We start from the raw sequence: 23,290 nt of genomic DNA on the forward strand, positions 1-23,290 counted from the left end.
CAGATATGCCCTTGCAAGACTGTACACTTTCTAGAGACGAGACCACTGAGGCAGAGATTATGGCTGCTGTGGTTTTTTCAGTTGGACTTCTGGTAAGTTAGGGTCTTCTCTTTTTCTGACTGTGGGTTTGAGAGCATGCCTACATTTCCTGAAATCATGTGATTTCTCTGTCTCATTCACATTCTTTCTAGGAACAGAACTAAACTGTTTGACCCATGAAAACTATGATCACCAGTAGTTAAAATTATAAACCAATGGAAGGATTCATCAACTGTATTGAATCAAATACCAAGACTCAGATTCTTCCCAAAAATATCTGGGCTACTTTTAGATATGATGGCCAGTCTTAGAAATTTGCTTTTGGAGTTAAATTTGTAGTGTTCCTGGGAAATTTGAGTTATTTATGGGGCAGTGCAGCAGAATATTTTCAACTGGATAGGAAATTTCCAGAAAAATATATGAATATGCAGTTGATAGAGAGCACTCCTCCTGTGCCCATTCTCAATAATCTTCCATGTGTGCCTGTTAAGTGGCCAACATTGTTAGGTAACAAGGAGAGAAAGATGTTTAAGACACAATGCTTGCCTTTCGGGAGCTTAGTCTTGCCGAAGGTGAAACATTAAAAAAAGTAGTCACATAATTTGTCAAGGTGGATGGTAGTTGCTGAGCTTATGAGTATTATATAAAGAAAGGGAGATTATTGTTATCTAAATTCTCCATGGAAAGCTCGTAAGGAGAGCTTGATTTACCAGGTACTCAATGGAATTTACATTGTCACAAAGTATTTGTGAAGATGTTCCAGGTAAGAATGGAGTTTAAAGGCAAAGCTCTGAGGCAGAGGATAGTGGGTAACCTAGTGATTCAAGCTGAAAAGTTATGAAAAGATAAGGTGAGAATTCGATTTTTAAGGTGAATCTTTTAACATTTCCCTAAAAACATTTTAATGTGTATATCTATATTCCTGTGTATGTTTGGATGGGTATTAAAGTGACAAAAACTGTTTTAGTAGTGACTTTTTGAAGGAGAGTCATAAGAAAGGTAATAACCTATAAATACAGTTTATTACAGTAGTTATCTTTAATCTGTTTTAGTGAGCTTTTATTCTTTGTTTAAACCACCCTGTTAGTAGACATAACTTTCTCAATCATGTGTGTGCTTGTCATTGTCTCAAACAAGGTGAAAGAAGACTATGATTGGTTGTTACAACAGGACCTTCGTTTTATCCGTTACTAAAATGGGGAAAGAGGTTCCCCGTGTACGCTGCATGCACAGTGGGCTGGTGGTGCCTGCTGAGGCTCTGCTACAGGTCAGAGGCAGCCTGTTGATGAGTAATCTCACTCTGTGTCCCTTCAGAGCCCCGAAGTTACCCAGCCACATGAAGAGCTACAGCTTCAAGCAGGAGAAGCAGAATTAGTGAAGGTAATACCTGCTATCATATGTAAGAGGAATAAAGAGAAAATTCTTCTGACTGTCCTGAATTGTTAATACTCATGTTTACTAATTCACAGTGAATATTTGATAGGGGTAGTAGCCCCTCGGCTGGTAACATCAATTTGATTTTCCTTCCCCAGGCTGTGGCGGCCTTAAATTTGACAGCATCATACTCTGACGTACTCTGACTTTTCATTACGTACTCTGACTTTTGCTTTGTATAGGAAAATCCACTACATACACAAATATCAAGAATATTTCAATATCAGCCAAAATAACCTTAAGATAAGTTTAAATTGGTTTAGATTTTTATTTTGCTATATTTGTTAAGCATATTTTCTTATTTATAAACATAATATCTTCTAGTTTTTCCAGAAAAAATCAGAATCAGGAATTTATTATGAAAAATTATTGAAAATTTAGAAAGAAAGCAAAAAAGATAAATATAGGCCTTTTCAGTATTATAATAGACCATTGTCTAAGACCTAAAGGTCATCTGACACAGCAGAAGAGCATTATATTATATTGTTAACTCATTATTTACTATTGATTAACATTAAACCCCTCAAAGCGATCCTAATTTGTAGAAGATTAAACCGTTGTAGATTATTTCTATCTCAGTGATAAGCTAATTCCCCAAGTTACCCTTACTGCTCTATAGGATATTATGAGGTTTGTATGCAATTTTGTAACCTTAGTCTAGGACTTTGTGTTTTTTTTTGTTTTTTGTTTTTTTTTTTCATTTTTATCAGTACCGGGGATCGAACTCATGACCGCCTGCTTGCAAGGCAGGTGCTTATGCCACTGAGCTAAATCCCCAGCCCCCGGACTTTGTTTTTTGAAGTCAAGGTCTAAGTAATGCAGGCTGGCCTTGAACTCACTTAGGTAGCCCAGGCTGTTCTCAAACTCATGGTTATCTTCCTGCCTCAGTCTCTCTAATGCTGGGATTACAGACATGTGTCACCACACCTGGCCTATTCTAATATCCTTTTTTCCTAATCTATACTTCTGTTTCTTTTGAATCAATTTTCTCAGTATCCTAATCCCTTATCAGTATTTTAAGTGTCATTGACAAATGTTCACTGTGCTTTTAAGGATTATGTTCTTAGTTTCAAAAATTTTACTTGAAAGTTGATTTTATTCCAAAAATATTTTGTATAAAATTAAAATTTTCTTTTTCTGAGGGTCAGTCTTACATATAATATTTTCGAAATGTATTAGCAGGCTAGTGATTCTTAAACTTAACCTTTAACATAAAATAATTTACATGACTTAAATTGAAGGTGAAAATATTCATAATTTTAGGCTCTTCATCTTGAACCTTAAAAAGCACTATTCTTTTTGTCGTAATGAACAATTCCAATGGTTTAATTTTGTTTTTTGACGAAATGAGTCACTGGAAAATTATTACTGTCTGGCTTCTTAAATTTTGAATCATTTTTATGAGTACTGAATTTAAACCACTAAAATTAAATTTTGTTTGCTTTTTAGTAGGACCAATATTTTGATGACTATCAGCAAGTCATTATTTTATTGGTTTTTATTAGTATTTCTTTTGTTTATAGAATAACTATTAGTAATACTTTTTTAAAATATATTTTTCTTCTAGTGCAGTTCTTCAAAAGAAGTATTATTCTACCCATTACCCTTTATTTTACATGTACACATTTTTTAGTTCCCTTTTTTGAATAAACCGAGTCATTTCTGCTTTAGATCTACATCATGTAAAACAAAAGCCACTAACCTTATGAAACTGTTGACCACTGGAAGTATGCGTAGTCTAGATTGAGACATAGTAAATTTAAAATGCATACCACCTTTCACACTTAATGTGAAGAAATAATATTAAATATGTCATTAATTTTTGTATTGATTCCTGAAGTTACAATTATATATATGTAAGTAAAATATATTTTAAAAACTAATTTTACCTATTTCTTTTTATTTTTAATATGGCTACTAGAAAATCACATAAATGATTTGCCTTATATTTTTCTATTAGACAGGATTAACTTAGAATTTCATACAATGTGGGTTTTACTGATTGCATTCCCATAGGATGATTTAACATGTCCTTCTGCCCCTGTATTTCTTTTAAATTACTAGTTAAATCCTTGATCAGATTTAGATTTTGATTTTTTAGAATATTTTGGCAGTACTATTCTATATTACTGCTTTGCACGATGCTATCTTATTAGTTACTGTTCTAGGCATTTTTAGGTGGATGAACGTAGGAAGTACACTTCAATTTTTCCTTAGACAGAAAGTAATTTATGAATCTGTACTGTCACCTCCAATTCAAACTCAGAACTATAGATTCTTAAAAGCTGATCTCATCAGTATTACATTTACCTCTTTTTTCTTCCATGCCAAATTTTTAGTTTTCAACAACATCAACATAGTAATTTGCTTTATCCAACACCCTTATAGAATTGCATTTCTAACACTAACATCAATATGATTGATTATTTACTGAAAGCATTGTATTTTGCCTTTATTTTGTAATTCTTTTTCTCCTCAGAGTGTGTCATTAGATACATACAGAAAAATTACTGTTTTAAAGTCACTCAAAATAGTTTCTAATGAATGGCTGTGCAACCAACTGGGCTTACTTTAACTTTTTGGACTTGTTTTTAAAACTTGTCTGTTTTAAAATAAGCTGTTTACATGTTTCCAAAGTCATATATGCAAAACAGATATTCAGAAAGGTCTACCATCTACTTAGGTTATATATGTGTGTGTGTGTGTGTGTGTGTGTGTGTGTATTCTATGCCTCAAGAAAGAATATATATATTCTTTCCTGAATAAAAAACCTCCCCCTAAGTGCTTTCTTTTATTTCTCTGAGAGGGTTTATAGTGTCCAAATGACAAAGTGTATCTTTTCTTAAGCCATACTGTGTTGATTAGAACTGAAGGAAGATTGATACCAGATAAGCCAGTTTTAAGGGAGAAAAGATGATTTGGATAAAAACTACTGGCAGTTATAAAATATTTTAAAGACTTTTAGGGAAGCTGAAAACCATGCTTTTGACTCCAAGTAATATAGTAGTACCAAATACTTAGAACTTATAGTAACAGATTTGAATTAGTCTGAAAAAATATTCCTGCTATCAGGTGAAACTCTGATGATAGAATAGTCTTGTACTTGTGGTTTTAAGTTCTCATATCCTGGAAGGATTGAACAGGCTGACCTTTTTTGTTATTGTTGTTGTTTTTTGATACAGGGTCTTACTCTATATTTTAGGCTGGCCTTGAACTCTCAGCAACACTCCTACCTCAGCTCCCCCAGTTCAAGTTCTGAGATTACAGGCATGTGCCACCACGGCCAGCCAGGCTGACCTTTATAATCATTTGGTGATTCTGTTTTCTGAAGGTTTTCCCTAGTTTTGTATTTCCTGCCTAACAGGTCTAATTTTACAAAGTCTCATTGATTGCACTATATGTATTTTAGGAATCAGTGACATTTAAGGATGTGGCTATAGACTTCACGTTGGAGGAATGGAGGTTGATGGATCCTACGCAGAGGAAGTTGCACAAGGATGTGATGCTAGAGAATTACAGAAATCTGGTCTCCCTGGGTAAGGATAGCTTCTTTTTTGTGTTGATGTGTTCATCCATTTGATGACACTTACCAAGAATATATACTAGAACCTCAAAAGTACTTTTCTGAATTTGCCTTAGAATTCAGTTTCTCAACCTGAGAGGCACATTTTTGGAACTTACGCTCTTCCTCTTGACTAAATCTGTGCTCATTATGTAGTAGGAAACTTACTTCTTCAGAGTCAGAAATTGTTGAAAGTGCCACAGACATAGGATCAAAGTTTTTTCTGATCACTTTCATAAGTGGAAATTATTATCATTGTCTCTAGAAAGAAAAAAATATGTTCATTCTTTTTCTGAACTTAGATTATTTGCATGATCCCACCAAATTAGGATCATACTGCTGATCATAGTTTTCTAGAACATCACGGTACAAGAGAACATTCTATTATGATAGGGATGTCCAGTATGTGTCAGTGTTTCCCACTATGGTAAGTTCTAGCTACTAGAAGGTTCTGAGCACTTGAAATTTAGCTAGGCCATCTGACAAAGTGAATTTTATTTTATTTATTTTTGGTGCCAGGTATTGAACGCATGACCTCGCGTTTGCCAAGCAGGCACTTTTATCGTTGAGCTAAACCCCTTGACAAAGTGAATTTTAAATTTTACTTAATTAACTACAGCTCAGGTTTAAATAGCCATATGTGACTTCTGGCAATCATATGGGACAGTGTAGCTCTAAAATTCCCTATAATGACTGCCCAATACAGAATATTAAGAATTGGAACTGAATGTGGTAATAGTTTTTATTTGTAGCTTCCACTAAGTCTTGTTTATTTTTCTTTGAACAGGACTTGCAATTTCTAAACCAGATATGATATATCATTTGGAGAATGGAAAAGGACCCTGGACGGTAGTGAGAGAAATTTCAAGATCCCACCACCTGGGTGAGTTAACCAAAACCATAAAAATGATTTTTTTCAAATAACAAGTCATGTGGAGATATTCAACAGAATATATAAAATATTTTTGGTAGCATTTATCCACAGCTGGCTCAAAGAAAAGATTCCCCTTCCTCTTCCTCTCTCTTTCTCTGCCCACCCCTATCACTCCATCCTTTTCCCCCATCTATATCCTCCCCCAGTGGCTCTGCATCCCATCTGACTGACCATTTTTTAAATTGTAAAACAAGCATAAATAAATAAATAAAAATGATACAGAATTTCAAAACAGAATAACAGGGAAATTAATAATGGTTAATGTGTTGCATATTGTTGTCTTCAAAGTAGTTGTTCAAATTACCAGACATGCATGAAAAAATGATCAGGTAGTAAAAGCACAAACCATTCTTTTTGTTGGGCTAAAAGAGATTAGTAATATAATTATCTATCGTGTGTGTGTGTGTGTGTGATCTTTTCCTTTATTTTTTTCTTTTCTCTTTTCCCTCATCCCAGGTGTCCCTTCCCTTTTTAGCCATTTCCTCCCTTTCACTTTTACAGTATCTGTTGTACATTTTGGATCCCACTAATTCCTTTAGTTTTTATACTAGAAAGACAACACAGTGTTCACCCATGTGAGTCTGAACCATTTCACCCCTGAACATGATCTCAAATTGCATCCATTTACCTTCAAAAGCCTCAATAATATCCTTCTTTATACCTGAGTTATACCTGTTGTATAAAAATACTGTATCTGTCTTATCCATGCCGTACTTCGTAGGCAAGTTACCCCTGCTTTTTTCTGGGTTCCCATCACTTAGACTATTGTTTTCCCTCCTTTGATTTTCAGTATGTGAATTTCCTTTTGAGTTAAATGTGTTTCTTGTATACAGCATATTGATGGATTTTGTTTCTTGATCCACTCTTTCTTGATGAATTGAGGCCATTTACATTAAGGGTTATGACTGATATGTATTGGTTTGTCATTGTCATGTTATTTTTCTGGTTCCCTGTTTCTCCGCTCTATTTAATTGCTTGCCCTGCTTGGTGATTTCTTTCTGCTGTTATGCTTGGAAATGTCGTTATTTTTATCTCTTTTTAGAATATCTGTCAATATTCTCTAGAGTTGCCTTGGTGATCATGAATTTCTTCAGTTGTTCTTTGTCATGGAGGATCTTATTTCTCAATTAATTTTGAAAGATAGTTTTGCCTTGTCTGTATGTCAGGTCCTTGCTTGAGAATTTTTCTGCTATTCTGTAAATATTCTTTTTATATCATTTATGTTGACTCCTGCTTTTTTGGATACCTACCAATATTAAATTATTTTTCTTTGCATCATCTTGAAGCCATTGGAGTGTTATTTCCCGGTTCCTTGTTATTTTTAAGAGAGCTGTCCATTCACAATCACTAGCTGCCATACTGTCTTCAAGGTCTGAAAAAAATCTATCATTAATTTAGTTTAAGTAGATTTTCCTGCTTTCAATGGAAATTTCAATTTCCTGGTTATCTCTTTGAATCTATTTCACACATTCTAATTCTTTCCTATATTGTTCATTCAAGATTTCTATCTTTTTCCTATGTGCCTCTTTTTTTAATCTGTGTCTTCTTTAGAAATGCTCATCAATTCTTTCGTTACGATTGCCATTTCTTTTACCTGAGATACTGTTTCTGTTATGGTTTCTTTTACAACCTCATGAAGTTATTTCTTTACTTCAGTTGCTATCATTTCAGAAATTTCAGGTGTGCAACTTTCAATTTATGTCTGTGTCTTCTGGACTTGCTGTGTGTAGGCTGGAGGTCTGAGATTGTATTTTGCTCCTTTGTCATGATATTTTCCTGGGTTTCTCTGGATAAGCCAGTTGTGGGGTCCCAGGCCCGTCCCAGGTTGGCTGCCCATCCACAGTGTAGGGGAAAGGGCCAGTACCTGGGTTTCTCTGAACGTAGGCTCCTATGGAGGCGGTGGTGCACAGGCCAGGCTTCTCTGGACCCGTGTGGCTACACTGAGGCTCCCCCAATGGCAGCAGCTGATTTGATTTCTTGGGGCCATAATTTTCACAAAACCTCTTCATTTATTATTTAGTCAAGCATTCATAACATATCCTTTTAGTTCTGACCTTTCCATTTAACTTTATGTTCTTTTCACCTTTTTCAACATTATCTGACATTTATTTCCCTGAAAATCTCTTAAGCTTCACCACTGATTACTTTTGAGGGAAGCCTGTGTACTTGTGATTTGATGTTCTTCACATGCAAGGCTGCTAAAGCACTATGGGGGACCCTCATTCTAATCTTCAGGTACTTAACTAATTAGGATACAAACAAGAAATCAGCTGAGAATCAAAATGCAATGATTTACTTAATCATTTACTTAACCAGTATTTATTATATAGCTACCTCTGTGAGCTGGGTTAGGTATTTGAGCAAGAGCAGAGAGGAAGATATAACAAGTCCCTGTACTCCTAAAGATTTAATTTCCACAGATAGATCATCAACAAGTAAAGAAAAACTACACAATGGTTGTAATGCCTTTTAGCTATGAGATAAATGGGAAAATATGAAGGAGTAATGGGGAATCAGATGAGGATACCTTCTTCATATGGAGTGCCTGGGGGAAGCCTTGGAGGAGGTTACATTAAAGCTGCCCAGAGGTGTCACAAGAAGCCACCCAGCAGAAGAACAGAAAACCTTTGAGGCAAAGATAACAGCAAAGCCACAGCCACAAGAATCTGATATAGCAAAGAACATAATGTGTTCTAGAAATCAAAAAGAAGCCTGTAAGACTAAACCATGGTGAAAAGATACCTGTATCAAATGAGATTAGAGGGGTAAATAGAAACATGCAGATGATGGTCAGGAGTTTGGAGCTTAGTCTAAATGAACTGAGTACAAAAGCATGGAAAGGTTTTAGTTAAGAATTTTTAGAAAGTAACCTTGTTTGTGAAGATGGAATTTAAGGGCTTAAAACAGGCAGGAAAGATGGTTTTAACTGCATAGGTAGGAGATGATAGTAATTTTGATTAGGAATGACTATATTGGAGATGGAAAGAAATAAATGGGCCCTGGGTTATTTGAGAATTCATTTTATTATAATGATATATATATATATATATATATATATATATATATATTATTTTTAAATATCACATATTATTTATACCTGAATGAGTGGCTGTTGCTGGTGCCTATATATACAATTCCAACTTCTCATAAGGTTGAGGCAGGAAGATCACAAGTTTGAGACCAGGGTGGGCAACTTGGTGAGACCCTGTCTCAAAGTAAAAAATTTTTTAAATGTGAGGGTGTACCTCAGTGACAGCATTTGCCTCAGTGGCAGTGTTTACCTAGAGCATGTGAGGCCCTAGGCTCAATCCCCAGGACCAAAAAGAGACAAACAAAAAAATGGACAAATTAAAGCTAAACATGAATTGAGTTCTGAACATGGTGGCTTGATAGGTAGCTGGGTAGAGAGCCTTTCTGAGAAAAACAGCTCAGATGCTAGAATTTAACAACATGGAGAAGACCAGATGAAAGGAGAGGGATTCTCATGACCCAGGAAGAAACTGAGGAAAAAGAAAAAGAAAGAAAGGAAGGAAAAACGTGAATGAAAGGCTGGAACCAGACTCGCTCACTGGGACAGGTCCTGCACTGTGCTGGGCACGCCCTGGGGTCAGATGATTCATGGTCACACTGAAGCTGCAGCTGCTGAAATGGGGAGTTGAAGTCTGGGGCCTTTGGCAGGAGGACACAGTGCAGCATAGAGTGGAGCCCAGGAGGAGAACTGCATTAATTCATGGTGAGTGCTAGAAATTAGGTCCCTCGGCGAGTGTGGCTGGCTGGAGGACATACTGGAATTGGGCATAACGGGCCTGAACTCAGAACCGCAGTGGCATCAGTCAGCTGTGCCTGGTCCAGAGAGGATTGGTGGGATCTGCTTAGGCTGGATCACACCCTTCGTCAGAACCTAATAACCAGGAACGAAACTGTCCTGAATCTGTGACATCCACACAGCACAGACTAATGTGCTGAAGGCACTCGCCAGTTGACTGGGTCAGAGAAGAGGGGCCAGCCCACAGTCCCTGTGTGCACCTCAGATAACAGTAAACTGGAGAAGGCAGGAAGCGCCCAGCCAGCATGCTTCAGAAAAACTATAAGCAATGCGGAAAGGGTCTGAGACCTCCACCATACACCTGTCTTAAAGAAACCAGAAACATGACAAGAGAAAGAAATAAGAAAAAGCCTCCAGCTGCTGACTCTGGAAAAATAAGTCCAGGAAAGGTAAATACAGAAGAGATCCAGGGCAGCAATCATGCAATCAGCCACAGCATCAGCAGACATAAAGAAATACCTTCATGACCTCATAGATGAACTTAAAACTGGAATTGTAATCCAAATGAGGCAAGATATAAAAAGATTAATAAAAGAAATGCTAAGCCCCTCTGAAGAAGACACAGATGGAAGAATGGAGGAACCCAGAAAAGGAAGAGAAACCTTTGGTGAAGAATATAAACAAAATCTAGAATACATGAAACAGATCCAAAGAGATTACCAGGAAACTAAAAACTTCATTGAAAGTTGGCAAAATGCTTTGACAGAAACTAATGTTAGCCTTTCAAAATTTGAAGATAGATTTGCAATGTGTGATCGCGAAAGAAAAGGTCTCTTAAAAATAACAGGGAACCAGGAAGTAACAATGCAAAGGCTAGAAGATGACAAGAGGATCTATAACTTAAGAATAAAAAACAGCAAAGAAGCAGGAGTAAACACAAATGAATTACAAGGGCTATTCATAGAAATAATTAAGGAAAACTTCCCAAGCATAGGAAAAGGAAATGATATACAGATAAATGAGGCATACAAAACTCCAGCAAACTACAGTCAAAACAGATCTACACCCAGACACATAACAATCAAGATCCCAGAAATTCATCACAAGAACAGAATATTAAAAGCAATCAGAGAAAAGAAACAGAGTACCTATAAAGGAAAATCCATCAAAATAATGACAGACTTCTCAACACAAACTATCAAATCAAGAAGAGCTTGGAGTGAAGTACTCCTGAAAGAAAATAACCTCCAAACTGGATTGATATACCCTGCAAAACTCTCTCTCAAAATTAATAGAGAAACAAGATACTTCCATGACAAAGAGGAACTGTGGGAGTTCGTGACCACCAATCAACCCTACAAAAAATACTGAAGGACATTCTAATGAGAGATAGAAAAAAATACCAGGATTCCAGCAACGGGCAGAGAGGCCTCAATGAACAGGGCAGACAGTGGAATGAAGGAGAAAAGTGGACAAATAATAGCAGAAAAATAGAATAGCAAAGATGAGGCAGGGAAGGTGGGCTATAATCTCTAATACAGATGGCCTTGATACACTAACAAAAAGAAACACGGACAGAGTAGATCAGGAGATAGGATCCACCGAGATGCTCTGAATAGGAAATATACTCAACCTGAAAGAAGGTTAATAAATCACAAGTCAAAGATGAGAAAACGATGCTATATGTGACAGGGAACCAGAGAGAAATAGGGACAACTCGTCCAGCAGCTGCAGATAGGTTGGAAAGGTGTGACACTTTTGTGCACTAGAGAACTACTCAACTATAAGGAAGGAAAACCTTGATGCTTTAGTAGGTAAAGGAATACAGCTCAAGATCAAGCTCAGGGGTAAAAAGCTTCAGCACCACTTAGATAGATAACAGATTGCCCCCTAATCTAACAACTAAAGGAGTTAGTGGGACCCAAAATATACAAAGCACCCTGAGAAAGGGGAAGGGAATAAATTGTCTAAAAGAGGAAAGCAGAGGACATTGTTAATAGTGTATCAGGATGTAAAGGCCACATTCGTCTTATTGTTCTGTTTAGTTTGATTTTATTCTGTTCCAGTCTGTCTACTCATACTATATTTGAGAGCATAGACGGCTATCCCCAAAATAGCAGGATATACTACAGTAACTATCCTTAATTTCCTGTTAACTTAAACTGAAGCCCTGTATTACTTACATTGTCTTACTGTGACTGATCTTATTTCTATCTGGTTTGTTAGACCACTGTTTTTTCTTGACTGATTGTATTCAAATTTGGTATGCTTGATAGTATCAAGTCTAAGAGTAGAGGTCACTACTCTGAAGATGACAAGATGCAATAAGATACCTATTCTGGTTTGATTATTAACTGCTTTTGTCTCCAATGCTGTGTTTTTATTTAAATTGCTATGTGATGCTATGTTCAATTATATATTATGCCTGATGATGTAGACAATTCTATTCAAAATAACAAGAGACAGCATAGTAACTACTGTAGATCACCTAGTATTGTGGTTTTATATGTCTTTTTCGTTTCATGTTTTTCTAAGAATTTGTTTTGATCTGTTTTTCCCTGTAATACAGAAAGAATAGGTATACATGTAGAGATTCACACATGTGGAGAATTTCTAAACAGTTTATAGAAACAGATTATATAATGCACGATGTAATGAACTACTACTCTGAAGAAGAGACACTTAAGATACCCAGTGCTAATTCTGTAGCATTATGATACAAAATCTAGCGATACTATTATTCACTGTTCAGAGTGATATTAGTCTAGTCTCTTATGTTTAACTTCAACATACATAAAGATATGGACAGCTGTTTCGAAGAGAACAAGACATTATGGCAGTCATTGTTGACTTCCCCAACGTCAGGTCTTAAAGACCTAAAAAGCCTTCATCATCCTGTTCTGATTAGTTTATTATAGTTCAGTATGTATTCACTGTGTGTGAAGATGTGGACAACTGTTTGGAAGAAAGCAAGAGACAGTATGATAGACAGTGAAAATGTTCAGTGGTCTTGCTTTGAAATTTGTGTTTCTTAAAATTGTTTCCTTATGATCTGTTTTGTTCTGTTTAATTTTACCGTCTTTAAAATTAAAAAAAAAAGATAAGCATGGGGATGGTTTTAGATAGGTCTTTGGAGATGAATTTTTTCCCTTTCAAAGAGGGAGAGAAAAATGAGGCAATACTACTGGAAAATATATAGTAAAGAAAAGTATTCTTGATTTGCTTTGAGGCAAATTTCTAAGGTATATTTTAATACTAAGAGGAGCACCCTTTAGCAGCTTTTAGCAATAGAGAGGGAGAAGCTGTTGTAGCAAGATGAATATAATATTCAGGGAAGGACTAAGCTGCTTGAGAAGGTGTCAGATGTCCAAGTCTGGACTGCAAGAGAAGGCATTACCTTTTCTGAACAGAGAAGCCACCTCCTGTATTCCAACAGTAGCCAAGAGAGAGAACGCAGGTGTAGATGTAGATTAGCTCATGGGAAGGCCAAGGCGTCCTGTCACAATAACTTCTGTGTTCTCTAAAACGTGAGGGAAGCTCATCAGATTATAATGAGAAAGAAAATAGTTGTGGGCGGAGGACTCTGTGTTTTAAGCCATATAGGATTCACTAGGTACACTGAATTTACCTTGGCCTGACGCTTTTATTGTAGAAAATGTTTAATTATGGCTTATAGTACTTGTAGAACTATTTTTATTACTTATTTTTGTTTCAGCTTATCAAATTATGTTTATCCAGGAATTAGACCAGTTAATCTAAAGCTTAGATGTAATAGCATGCTATCTATCCTCTATTTACCTTTTAAATATCTCCATAGATCTAAAATGACATCTCTCTTTGCATTCTTGCAGTGAAATTCTTGTGTCTTCTTTCTTTAATCTTAATCAGTATTTCTAGAGTCTGTCAGTCTTATTTGACATTTAAAGAACCATTCTTTTTATCCTTCTTGTACATTCAGTTTGTTTTATTACTTTCTACACTTTATTATTTCATTACTTTTGCCTTCTGAGGATTTAGTTTGTAGCTTTTTGCTAAATAATTTAATTGTATACTTACTTTCAGTCACTCCTTTATTCTAATAATGTATTTAGGCCCTATCTGAACTATATGACACTTTTATGCAGCAGCATCATAATTTCTGAGTTCAGAGTATCGTGATGTCTTTGACTGTTGTGTTATTTGAAGTTTTAAAATTTTGTACCACATAGCAGTTTTCTAGTGTTTTATCTTTAGTTCTCCTGTGGTCAAAGGATGTGCTATAAATTATTTTAGTTTATGAGTTTCCTAAAATTTATTTGCCACAGGGAAAATTTTCACAAACATTGTATGCACTTGGAAAAAGCATATCATGTATAGGTCTTTGATACAGTGGTCTACATATTTCAAGAAGTCAAGTTTGTTAAATGTGTTGCTAAGGCCTGTATACTCACAACTTACTGTGTCAGCTGTTGAGACTTTTTAAATCTCCCAATAAGACATAAAAATTTTAGTTCATCTGATTTTTGTTTTATATATTTTGAATTCGTAGGATTAGGTGAATATATAGTTAGAGCCGTATATCTTTTTGGTAAATTGGACCTTTTGTCATTATGAAGTATTGTTTTTGCCTTTAGGTGTTCTAATGCCTGATACTTATACTATTTAAACATCATTTTTCTGATTATTGTTGGTGTCATGTATCTTTAGTCCTCTTTTTTACTTTTTATATATCCTTATATTTTATATGTTTCTTTTTTATACAGGGATCAAACTCATGACCTCACGCTTGGCAGGCAGGCGCATATGCCACTGAGCTAAATCCCTGCCCCTTTGTGTGGTTTTTTTTAATAAGACACATAACATTCACTGTTTTTAATTAGCCTGACAGTTCACATCTTTTGGAATGTTTTGTCCATCTGTATATAATACTTTTCATAATGTTTACCTCTGCCATCTAACTGTGGAAATGTTTTATTTGTTCTGTGTTTTCTTCCTATTTATTCCTTCTTTTAGATTTATCATAATTTACTCTTTTTACCACTTCTAATCAATCAGTGTAGTGGTTAACCCTGAAACTAAAGCATGCTTCCTTTATTTAGCAGTCTACTGTAAGTTTTTCCATCTTCTCAAACCACACAAGGAGCATAGAATATTATCCTATTTAATGTCAATACATTTTTGAGGATTACGTTTTTTAATACTATATATGCCAAACCACACAAGACATTATTATTGTTCTATGCAGTCACTATTCATTTAAATTTACTCACATTTTTACTTTTCTGTTAACTTTTTATTCATTTTTGAGCTTGTATTTGAGATTGCTTTTCTTTTGCCTAAAGTATGTTCTTGAGTACTTACTCTCATTCAGATTTGTTGGTGTCATTTTATGCTATACATCCCTTTTAGCCTTCCTTTTTGAAGGTTAATTTTGTAACTTTAGAATTCTAGGTTGGCAATTGTCTTCATTCAGCATTGTGAAAGAATCCTTCCATCATTTTTGTCTGGCATTGGATCTGTGGTGGAGTCAGTCATCTATCTGACTGAGGAATTAGTAAATTTCATATATAAAGGGAAGGTGGAAAATATTTTATCTCTGTGGGTATGTAAGTTATCATACATCACTAATAAATGCTTGAGATAAATCAGTTTAAAAAGAGGAAAGGTTCATTTTTAGCTCATCGTTTTGGATACTTCTATATTGTTGGTTTAGCCATTGCTTTTGGGCCTGTGGCAAGGCTATACCTTATGATAGGATAAGAACATATATCAAAGAAACTGTTTACCTCATGGTGGCCAGGAAACAAAGAGAAAAAACATTTATCATTAAGGACATGCACCCAGGGACCTAAATTCCTTCCTGCAGGCCCCATCTGCTAATCTTCCACTATCTCCCAGTTTGAAACAGGGGTCTGAAACAAAGCCTTCAACGATGGCCTTTGGAAGACGTTGAAGACCTAAAGTATAGTAGTAGGGCTGAGGACTCTTTGTTGCAAGGATTCTATTCTGCCGTGGTAGCCCGAGGCGTCCCCAGGTAATGCCTGAACAAATGCCTGTGGTTGTGTTCCACTAACATTTACCTGTGGAAAACTAAATTACATTTCATACAGTGTCGATAATGTTGCAGCATGTTTTGATATATTTTAATCATTTTAAAATGTAAAAATTATATAAAAATAGTAGGCTAGATTTGATTGTAGTTTATAATCTCTAATTGTTACTCCTTCACTGAAATCTTTTTCCCTGTGACTACTTTTAATTTGGTCTTCTGCAATTTTACTATGTGCTTTAATGTAGTAATCTTTTTATTTCTCATACTAGAAGTTCATTTGCTTCTAAAATTTGTGACTTGATTTTTTAATCCGTTTTGGAAAATTCTTAGGCACTATTTCATCAAATTCTCATTTTTACTTCTCTTCTGAGCTTCCTAGGACTCTGATTACATACATCTATAACATATACTTTCATTCTATATTGTTTGTCTGTTATGCTTTTTAAGTGGTTTTTAACATTGTATGCTTTGATATGAATATTTTCTACTGACTTCTATTTTGTTAACTCTTATATGCCAATATCTCCTGTACTCTTAGCCCAAACTTTGAGTTCTTAATTTAGTTCTCATTCTGCAGTTTCCATTTTGTTCTTATTTTACCCTCCTAATTCTTTGATGGAACTCTTCTTATTTTTTCTTAAGTATAGTTACCATGGCTGTTTTAAACTAAATGTCTGTGGTGTCCATTATCTGGATCCTTTTTAGATCTTTTCCTTTTACTCTCCTGACTCTTTCTCTCCCTGCTTTTCTCTTGTGTATATCTGTTATTTTTTCTTGTCAAGCATTGGCAGTGAAACCCATGTAAACTTGAGGTCCTGGATTGTGTAGTTTTCTCATAGAGGATTAAGGTTAATCTCCTAGGATTAACTAGGGGTTCTAATATATCTCACTCATGTTAATTAAATTGTGAATTTAAATGAGCTGGGTTTTATTCCTTGAGGAAGTTGGGGGTACTTCTTAATCATCCTATACTCAGGATTTATCATCTTAAGTTCTAGCCAAACCGTAGAGGTTCCAGGATTTTCCACTTTGGTGGCCAGAAATTTACTATGTCTGTCTTGGCTCAGGAGTCCATTGAAAGTTTGGTTTATATATTTAATTTCTCAGCCACTTCTTGGGCAGCTAAGAGTTATCTGTAGAAGGAAAGAACATCAAATACTAGGTTCTTTTTGGATTTCATTCTTGTAATTCTTTAAGTCTTGGTAGCTTTCAGATACTTTCAAAAAGATTTTGTAGCTATATTTTGTCCAACTCTTCTAAATGTTCTCAGTAACCATGTTAGGCCAAATTACTCAGTCTGACATTACAAAAGAGCAATTCTGTAACATATGCAAGATTATTTTCCTGTTTTTTGGGTTTTTTTTTTGTTTGTTTGTTTGCAAGTGATATTTTACTGTAAAGGAAGATGAGAAGTTAGCTTACATATATTAATGAAGTCTCTGCAAATATATTTATTAACAAAAACTTCTAATTGCTAGTTAATAAAATGGTCGTATTTCTTTTGAGGGGAGCAATTTACTGGAACTTGAACTCTGAACCTTGCGCTTCCCAGGCAGGCATTTGTGCTGCTGAGCTATATTCCCAGCCCAGTAGTTACGATTCTGCACCTAAAGCTTTTAGAATTTTGTAGCATTTTATATCAAATATATCTCCTTTTCCAAGTGTGTTTCCTTTTGACATTTTAAATTAATTAGTTCTTATATCCCAAACTGGTGTTTTCTTTAGCTTTTATTCTGATAGCAATATTCCCCATAAGATATTGGCAATATAATGTCTTAGGACAATGAAAGTTATGCTCAAAATATTTAAAAGATTTGAAATTTATATGAAAAGAAAGATTAAGAATAGCATCATAAAGTTTATTTAAATTATATAAAAGTAATAACAATTTATTGCTTAAATAAAAGTTTTTTTTTCTCTTTCTGTTTGTTTGTTTGTTGAGACACAATTTCTTTTTGTGGCCCAGGCAATCCCCCTGCCTCACTCTCCTGTGTGATGGGATTACAGAATGCACCATCATACCTGGCTCTTAAATACAAGTTATAAAGTCATAAAAGTCATTGAACTACAAGAGGTTTTGATCCAATTTATTTTTAAATATTCAGTCATAATTACTTGAAAATTTGTTATAAGTTTTAAAAATTATATAACTTTTAAAAATATTAAATTGTCTGTACAAACAAGTTATAAGACCATACCCAACACTAGAATTTTTAAATGAATTATTGGTAAATCATCAGAAATGTTCTTAGAACCAATAAAATCATTGCCAAACCTTAGAATGTCCACTATTTGAAAGGTCAGTAACTGCCCACAATCAGGTTTTTTACTCATTCATTCAATTCACTTTTTGAAAATCATTGTATTTATTCATAAAGTTATATAAAATGTGGGGATGGTGGTGTATGGCTATAATCACAGCACTCTAGGAAACTGAGGCAGGAGAATTGCAAGTTGTAGCCTAATCTGAGCCATTTAGCAAGACACTATCTCAAAATAAAAGAACAATGTGATAGGAGTATGGTTTGGTGCAGAAGTCCTGGGTATAATCTCCAACACTGCCAAATGGAGCAGTATATAAATATACCTGAATAAACTACTTTTCCAGGGAACTACTATGCTGGGGGATTTTGAAAAAGCCATTAGAGCAAGAATGAGAACAAATATAAAGAAAGTATGGAATAAATAGATGATTTGTGAAATAAACGACACAAAAGGAATAGTGTCAACTTACGAAGAATGCGTTATATAGAAACTGGCTATAAAGTGAAGGAGAAAGAAAAATTATTAGAGAAGCATAGCATGCAAAGTGGGTTTTGAATGATTTTGTAACAGAGAACAATCTCTTTAAATTTTCTACTTTTGTTCTTTGTTCAACCACTGTCCCTTAATCCTACCTGGAAAATAAGGCCAGTTGGCAGGCAGTTAAAACTAAATACTCATTTTTCATTTTTATTGTCATATTTACTGAGAATTCTCCAGTTTAGGATATAGGAGTTATTTTTTTTCCCTCTTTTTTCCCTCTAGACTTGAAGACCAAATCTACAACCAAGAATGCTGTGTTAACAGAGGGTGTTTTTGAAGATTTATCACAGGAGATTATAGTAGAGAATCTCAGAGAGAACAGTCTATGGGATTCCCCAATGGAAGGATTGTGGAAGTGGAGTGGAAGAATTTTGAGATGGCAAAATACTCAGGAGAGTCACTTGAGTCAAAGAATCGTAACACACAAGAAGACTCCCTCCACTCAAAGAGGCTTCAGATTTGGATCTGCTCTTTTTCCAGAACCAGTAATTATTACAGAAGACTCTCATGGAAAATGCCAAATATGTGAAGAAAGCTTGACAGAGAATTTAGATTTGATTGCAGACGCTCATTTGGGAAAGACAGTTTGTAAGAATACAAAAGGTAACAAAACGCTAAGACACATTTCAGAACTTACTTCTGGAAAAACATCGAGAGATAAAGAAAAACCCTATAAATGTAGTACGTGTGAAAAGGCCTTTCGTTATAGGTCATTACTCATTCAGCATCAGAGAACTCACACTAAAGAAAAACCTTATGAATGTAATGAATGTGGGAAGACATTCAGCCAGCCTTCTTATCTTAGTCAGCATAAAAAAATTCACACAGGAGAAAAACCCTATAAATGTAACGAATGTGGAAAAGCCTTCATTGCTTCTTCATCACTTATGGTACATCAGAGAATTCATACTAAGGAAAAGCCTTATCAGTGCAATGTCTGTGGAAAATCCTTTAGTCAGTGTGCCCGCCTTAATCAGCACCAGCGAGTTCAAACTGGAGAAAAACCCTATGGATGTAGTAAATGTGGGAAAGCTTTTAGTGATAAATCAAAACTTGCAAGACATCAGGAAACGCATAATGGTGAGAAGCCTTACAAATGTAATGATTGTGGAAAAGCCTTTAGGAATAAATCATATCTTAGTGTACATCAGAAGACTCATACTGAAGAGAAACCATACAAATGCAACGAGTGTGGGAAATCTTTCAAGAATACCACAATTTTTAATGTTCATCAGAGGATTCATACTGGAGAGAAACCCTTTAGATGTAAGGAATGTGGGAAAGCCTACAGAAGTAATTCAAGCCTTATTGTGCATATCAGAACTCATACAGGAGAAAAACCCTATGAATGCAGTGAATGTGGGAAAGCATTCAACCGCATAGCAAACTTCACTGAACATCAGAGAATTCATACAGGAGAGAAACCCTATAAATGTAATGAGTGTGGAAAAGCATTTATTAACTATTCATGCCTTACCGTACACCACAGAGTGCATACAGGAGAGAAACCCTATAAATGTAATGAATGCGGAAAAGCCTTCATGCGTTCTTCGTCTCTGATCATACATCAGCGAATTCACACTGAAGAGAAACCTTATTTATGTAATGAATGTGGGGAATCCTTCAGAATAAAATCACACTTAACTGTACATCAAAGGATCCATACTGGGGAGAAACCCTATAAGTGTGCTGATTGTGCAAAAGCATTCACTAAAATGGTAAATCTCAAGGAGCATCAGAAAATTCATACTGGAGTAAAACCCTATACATGTCACGACTGTGGGAAGTCCTTTAGGACTAAGTCATACCTTATTGTGCATCAGAGGACACATACTGGAGAAAAACCATATAAGTGTAAGGAATGTGAGAAAGCTTTTACTAATACATCACAGCTCACTGTGCATCAAAGAAGGCACACAGGAGAGAAACCCTACAAGTGTAATGAGTGTGGGAAGGTTTTTACAAGTAACTCTGGCTTCAATACCCACCAGCGAACACATACTGGTGAGAAACCATTCAAATGTAATGAGTGTGGGAAAGCATTTAGCCAGATGGTGCATGTCACAGAACATCAGAAAATTCATAGTGGAGAAAAACCCTATAAATGTGACATCTGTGGGAAAGCCTTCAGGAGAGGTTCATACCTCACTGTACACTGGAGAACACATACTGGAGAAAAGCCTTATACCTGTAAGGAATGTGGAAAAGGTTGTATTACCGTATCACAGCTAACTCTACATCAGAGAATCCATACTGGAGAAAGGCCCTATAAATGTGAAGAATGTGGAAAAGCCTTCAGAACTAACTCAGACTTCACTGTACACCTGAGAATGCATACTGGAGAAAAACCCTATAAATGTAACGAATGTGAAAAAGGCTTTAGGAGTAGCTCAAGCCTTACTGTACATCAAAGAGTACATCAGAGAGACACTCAGTTACTATAGAGAGCAGCAAGTCATTCACTCAAGTATCAACTCTGTGAGAAGACTCCTCTAAGCTAAGTTTTATAAGTTTAGGAAAGTCTTCACTAAAAATGCACTGGAAAATGTACATGTAAGAGATACTATAATAAATGTGGAAAATCATTTAGTTATATTTCAAAATTACAGGATACTTCACACTAAAGAAATATCTACAGATGAAAACTTTCACCTGGATGTCATACTCATTCAACATATCTAAAATTAATTGCCCATACATATATTTGTCAGTTTTTGTTTGACTGCCTTTTCTTATATAGAGAGAGGTGTGCCAGGGCATGGTGGCACCCTCCTGTAATCTCAGCATTCAAGAGGGTGAGGCAGGATGATTGTTGCAAATTCAAGACCAGCCTGGGCTACAAAGTGAGCCCAAGGCCAACCTGAACTACATCACAAGACCCTGTCTCTAAATAAGTAAATTTGGAGGTGCTTTTATTTATATTTTTTGACATCAAGCCTTTATCGTGTATATGATAAATTTTTTTCTTAATCTAGCCTATATATTTTTATATATTAGTCACAACATTTAAATTTTTATACTAAAATATATCTTGTTAGGTTCTTTACTTTTTTAATTAAAAGACATATCTTTAATCTCTGGGATTAAAATATATATTTATTTTGGAAGATTTTGGTTATTTTTTACTTTTAGGTTTTTAATCCATCTGGACTGAATTGTTCTTCACAGAAAAGGTACTCTAAATGACCATTAACCTATTCAAATTTAAACCTAAATTCTACTCAGGGAAATGCAAATTTAAACTACTAATGAGATCAAACTTTCATTTCATGTGGATTGAAAGAAATCAGTCTCTTCTTTCCTGGGGGGTTTGGTAACCATGTGCTCTAAACTTAAAGATTGTGTAACTAATTTTCCCACAAGCAGTCCAGCAATATATACTGTCTTAAATGTTGTTTGATCCAAAATTCTCATAAAATAAAAATGTCATAAAATAAAAGCATCATCAATGCAAAAAAATACAGATAAATAAGGATTTTTTGTTGGATTATTCATTTTGTATGTAGGAAACTAAGTGTCAATTAATAGGGAATTGTTTGAATAAATTATGTTATCCAGTATTTTAGAATAGCTTGAGAATTTTTAAAATGACTTATACTAATTGACTTAAAGATTTGTCAAAATATTTGATAAAATTATCACTTTATAACAGATGTATATAGATAAAAATTTCATTTTTGTTAAAGTAAGTGTTATGTGTATTGTGTATATGTGTGTTTGTGTGATTACATGTACATAAGGACAGGCATAGAAGAAGGTGTACCAGGCTATCAGTATTGGTTGCCTTGAGGTGAACGAAAAAAGAAAACATGAGATTAGAGGAAAGAGACTTTAAAAATAGAAATATGTAAATGTAGCATGTATGGTATAAAACTGTATATGTAATATGTATTTATGTGAACATTTCAGAGAATGAATGTTCTTCAAGAAGTTAGTGATGGTAGATGATTGGATATTGTTGAACTTTGCTGTTCTCTACAATGTGCATGTAATATTTACATAAAAAGGAAAAATCTTTTTCTTGTGAAGCTAATTTATTGAACACCTACTATTTGTCAGGACTGACTTTAGATACTAGGTATGCATTGTTCCAGGAAAGATGTGCATGGATTTGAGGGCATGGGAACTGGTTCTGATATTATATAGAATCCAAAGAAATTATTCAGCACCTTATTTCTCCCAACCCATGTTTCATCTGAATGTGGAGATGGGAGTTCCAGATGAAATATGTCTATAATATCTGGAATTTATGTCCAAAAATTTTGTGACCAAAAGATCACAGGCCTTAAAAGTACTTCTTACTTTCAACATGGTACTAAAGAAAGGTCAGATTGGCAAAATAAGATGTGCTGTCAGGTGGATCTGTGTAGAGAAAAAGTAGAAAGAGAAGTGGACAGGAATTCCCAAGTCCATAAGGTTTGGAAGTTGTGGAAAGGCTTAGAGAGGTCTAGAGTCAAAATGAGAACCCAGAGGCTATGGCCCTCATATTGAAATACTCTCACAAACCTGAAAAGCTAACAGATCAACACATAATGGCTACCCTTCATTGAATGGCAAAGAAGACCAAGTGACCTCTCTGACAGTGCCAGGAGAAGTATTTAATACTAGGATGGGGTTATTAGATGGGTGTTTTCCACTATAATTGAATAATTTTCACCTTGTGGTTAAAAGTGACCATATCTCGTTGAATTTTTAGTGATTTATTTTTGAATATAGTTA

At 35.1% G+C, this 23,290-nt stretch overlaps 1 protein-coding gene across 2 annotated transcripts in view; it reads left to right on the top strand.

The window, feature by feature from the left end:
• Znf624 (zinc finger protein 624) overlaps nt 1-22,588 on the top strand; it is a 38,185-nt gene extending 15,597 nt beyond the window's left edge. The window contains exons 2-6 of one of the 2 annotated variants that reach the window (XM_023563526.2): nt 4-92; nt 1,354-1,419; nt 4,883-5,009; nt 5,823-5,918; nt 18,794-22,588. In XM_023563526.2, the coding sequence (XP_023419294.1) occupies nt 6-92; nt 1,354-1,419; nt 4,883-5,009; nt 5,823-5,918; nt 18,794-21,015 (2,598 nt within the window). In that variant the 5' untranslated portion in view covers nt 4-5 and the 3' untranslated portion in view covers nt 21,016-22,588. Of the gene's footprint in view, nt 1-3; nt 93-1,353; nt 1,420-4,882; nt 5,010-5,822; nt 5,919-15,343; nt 15,749-18,793 lie in introns of those variants that run through there. The other variant, XM_063242319.1, reaches the window with a different exon arrangement.
• Nucleotides 22,589-23,290: the final 702 nt, after the last annotated feature.

The sequence above is a fragment of the Cavia porcellus genome, unplaced genomic scaffold, assembly GCF_034190915.1.
Source record: "Cavia porcellus strain 051 isolate PalLab524CR breed Dunkin Hartley unplaced genomic scaffold, mCavPor4.1 scaffold_32, whole genome shotgun sequence".
Classification (NCBI taxonomy): Eukaryota; Metazoa; Chordata; class Mammalia; order Rodentia; family Caviidae; genus Cavia; species Cavia porcellus.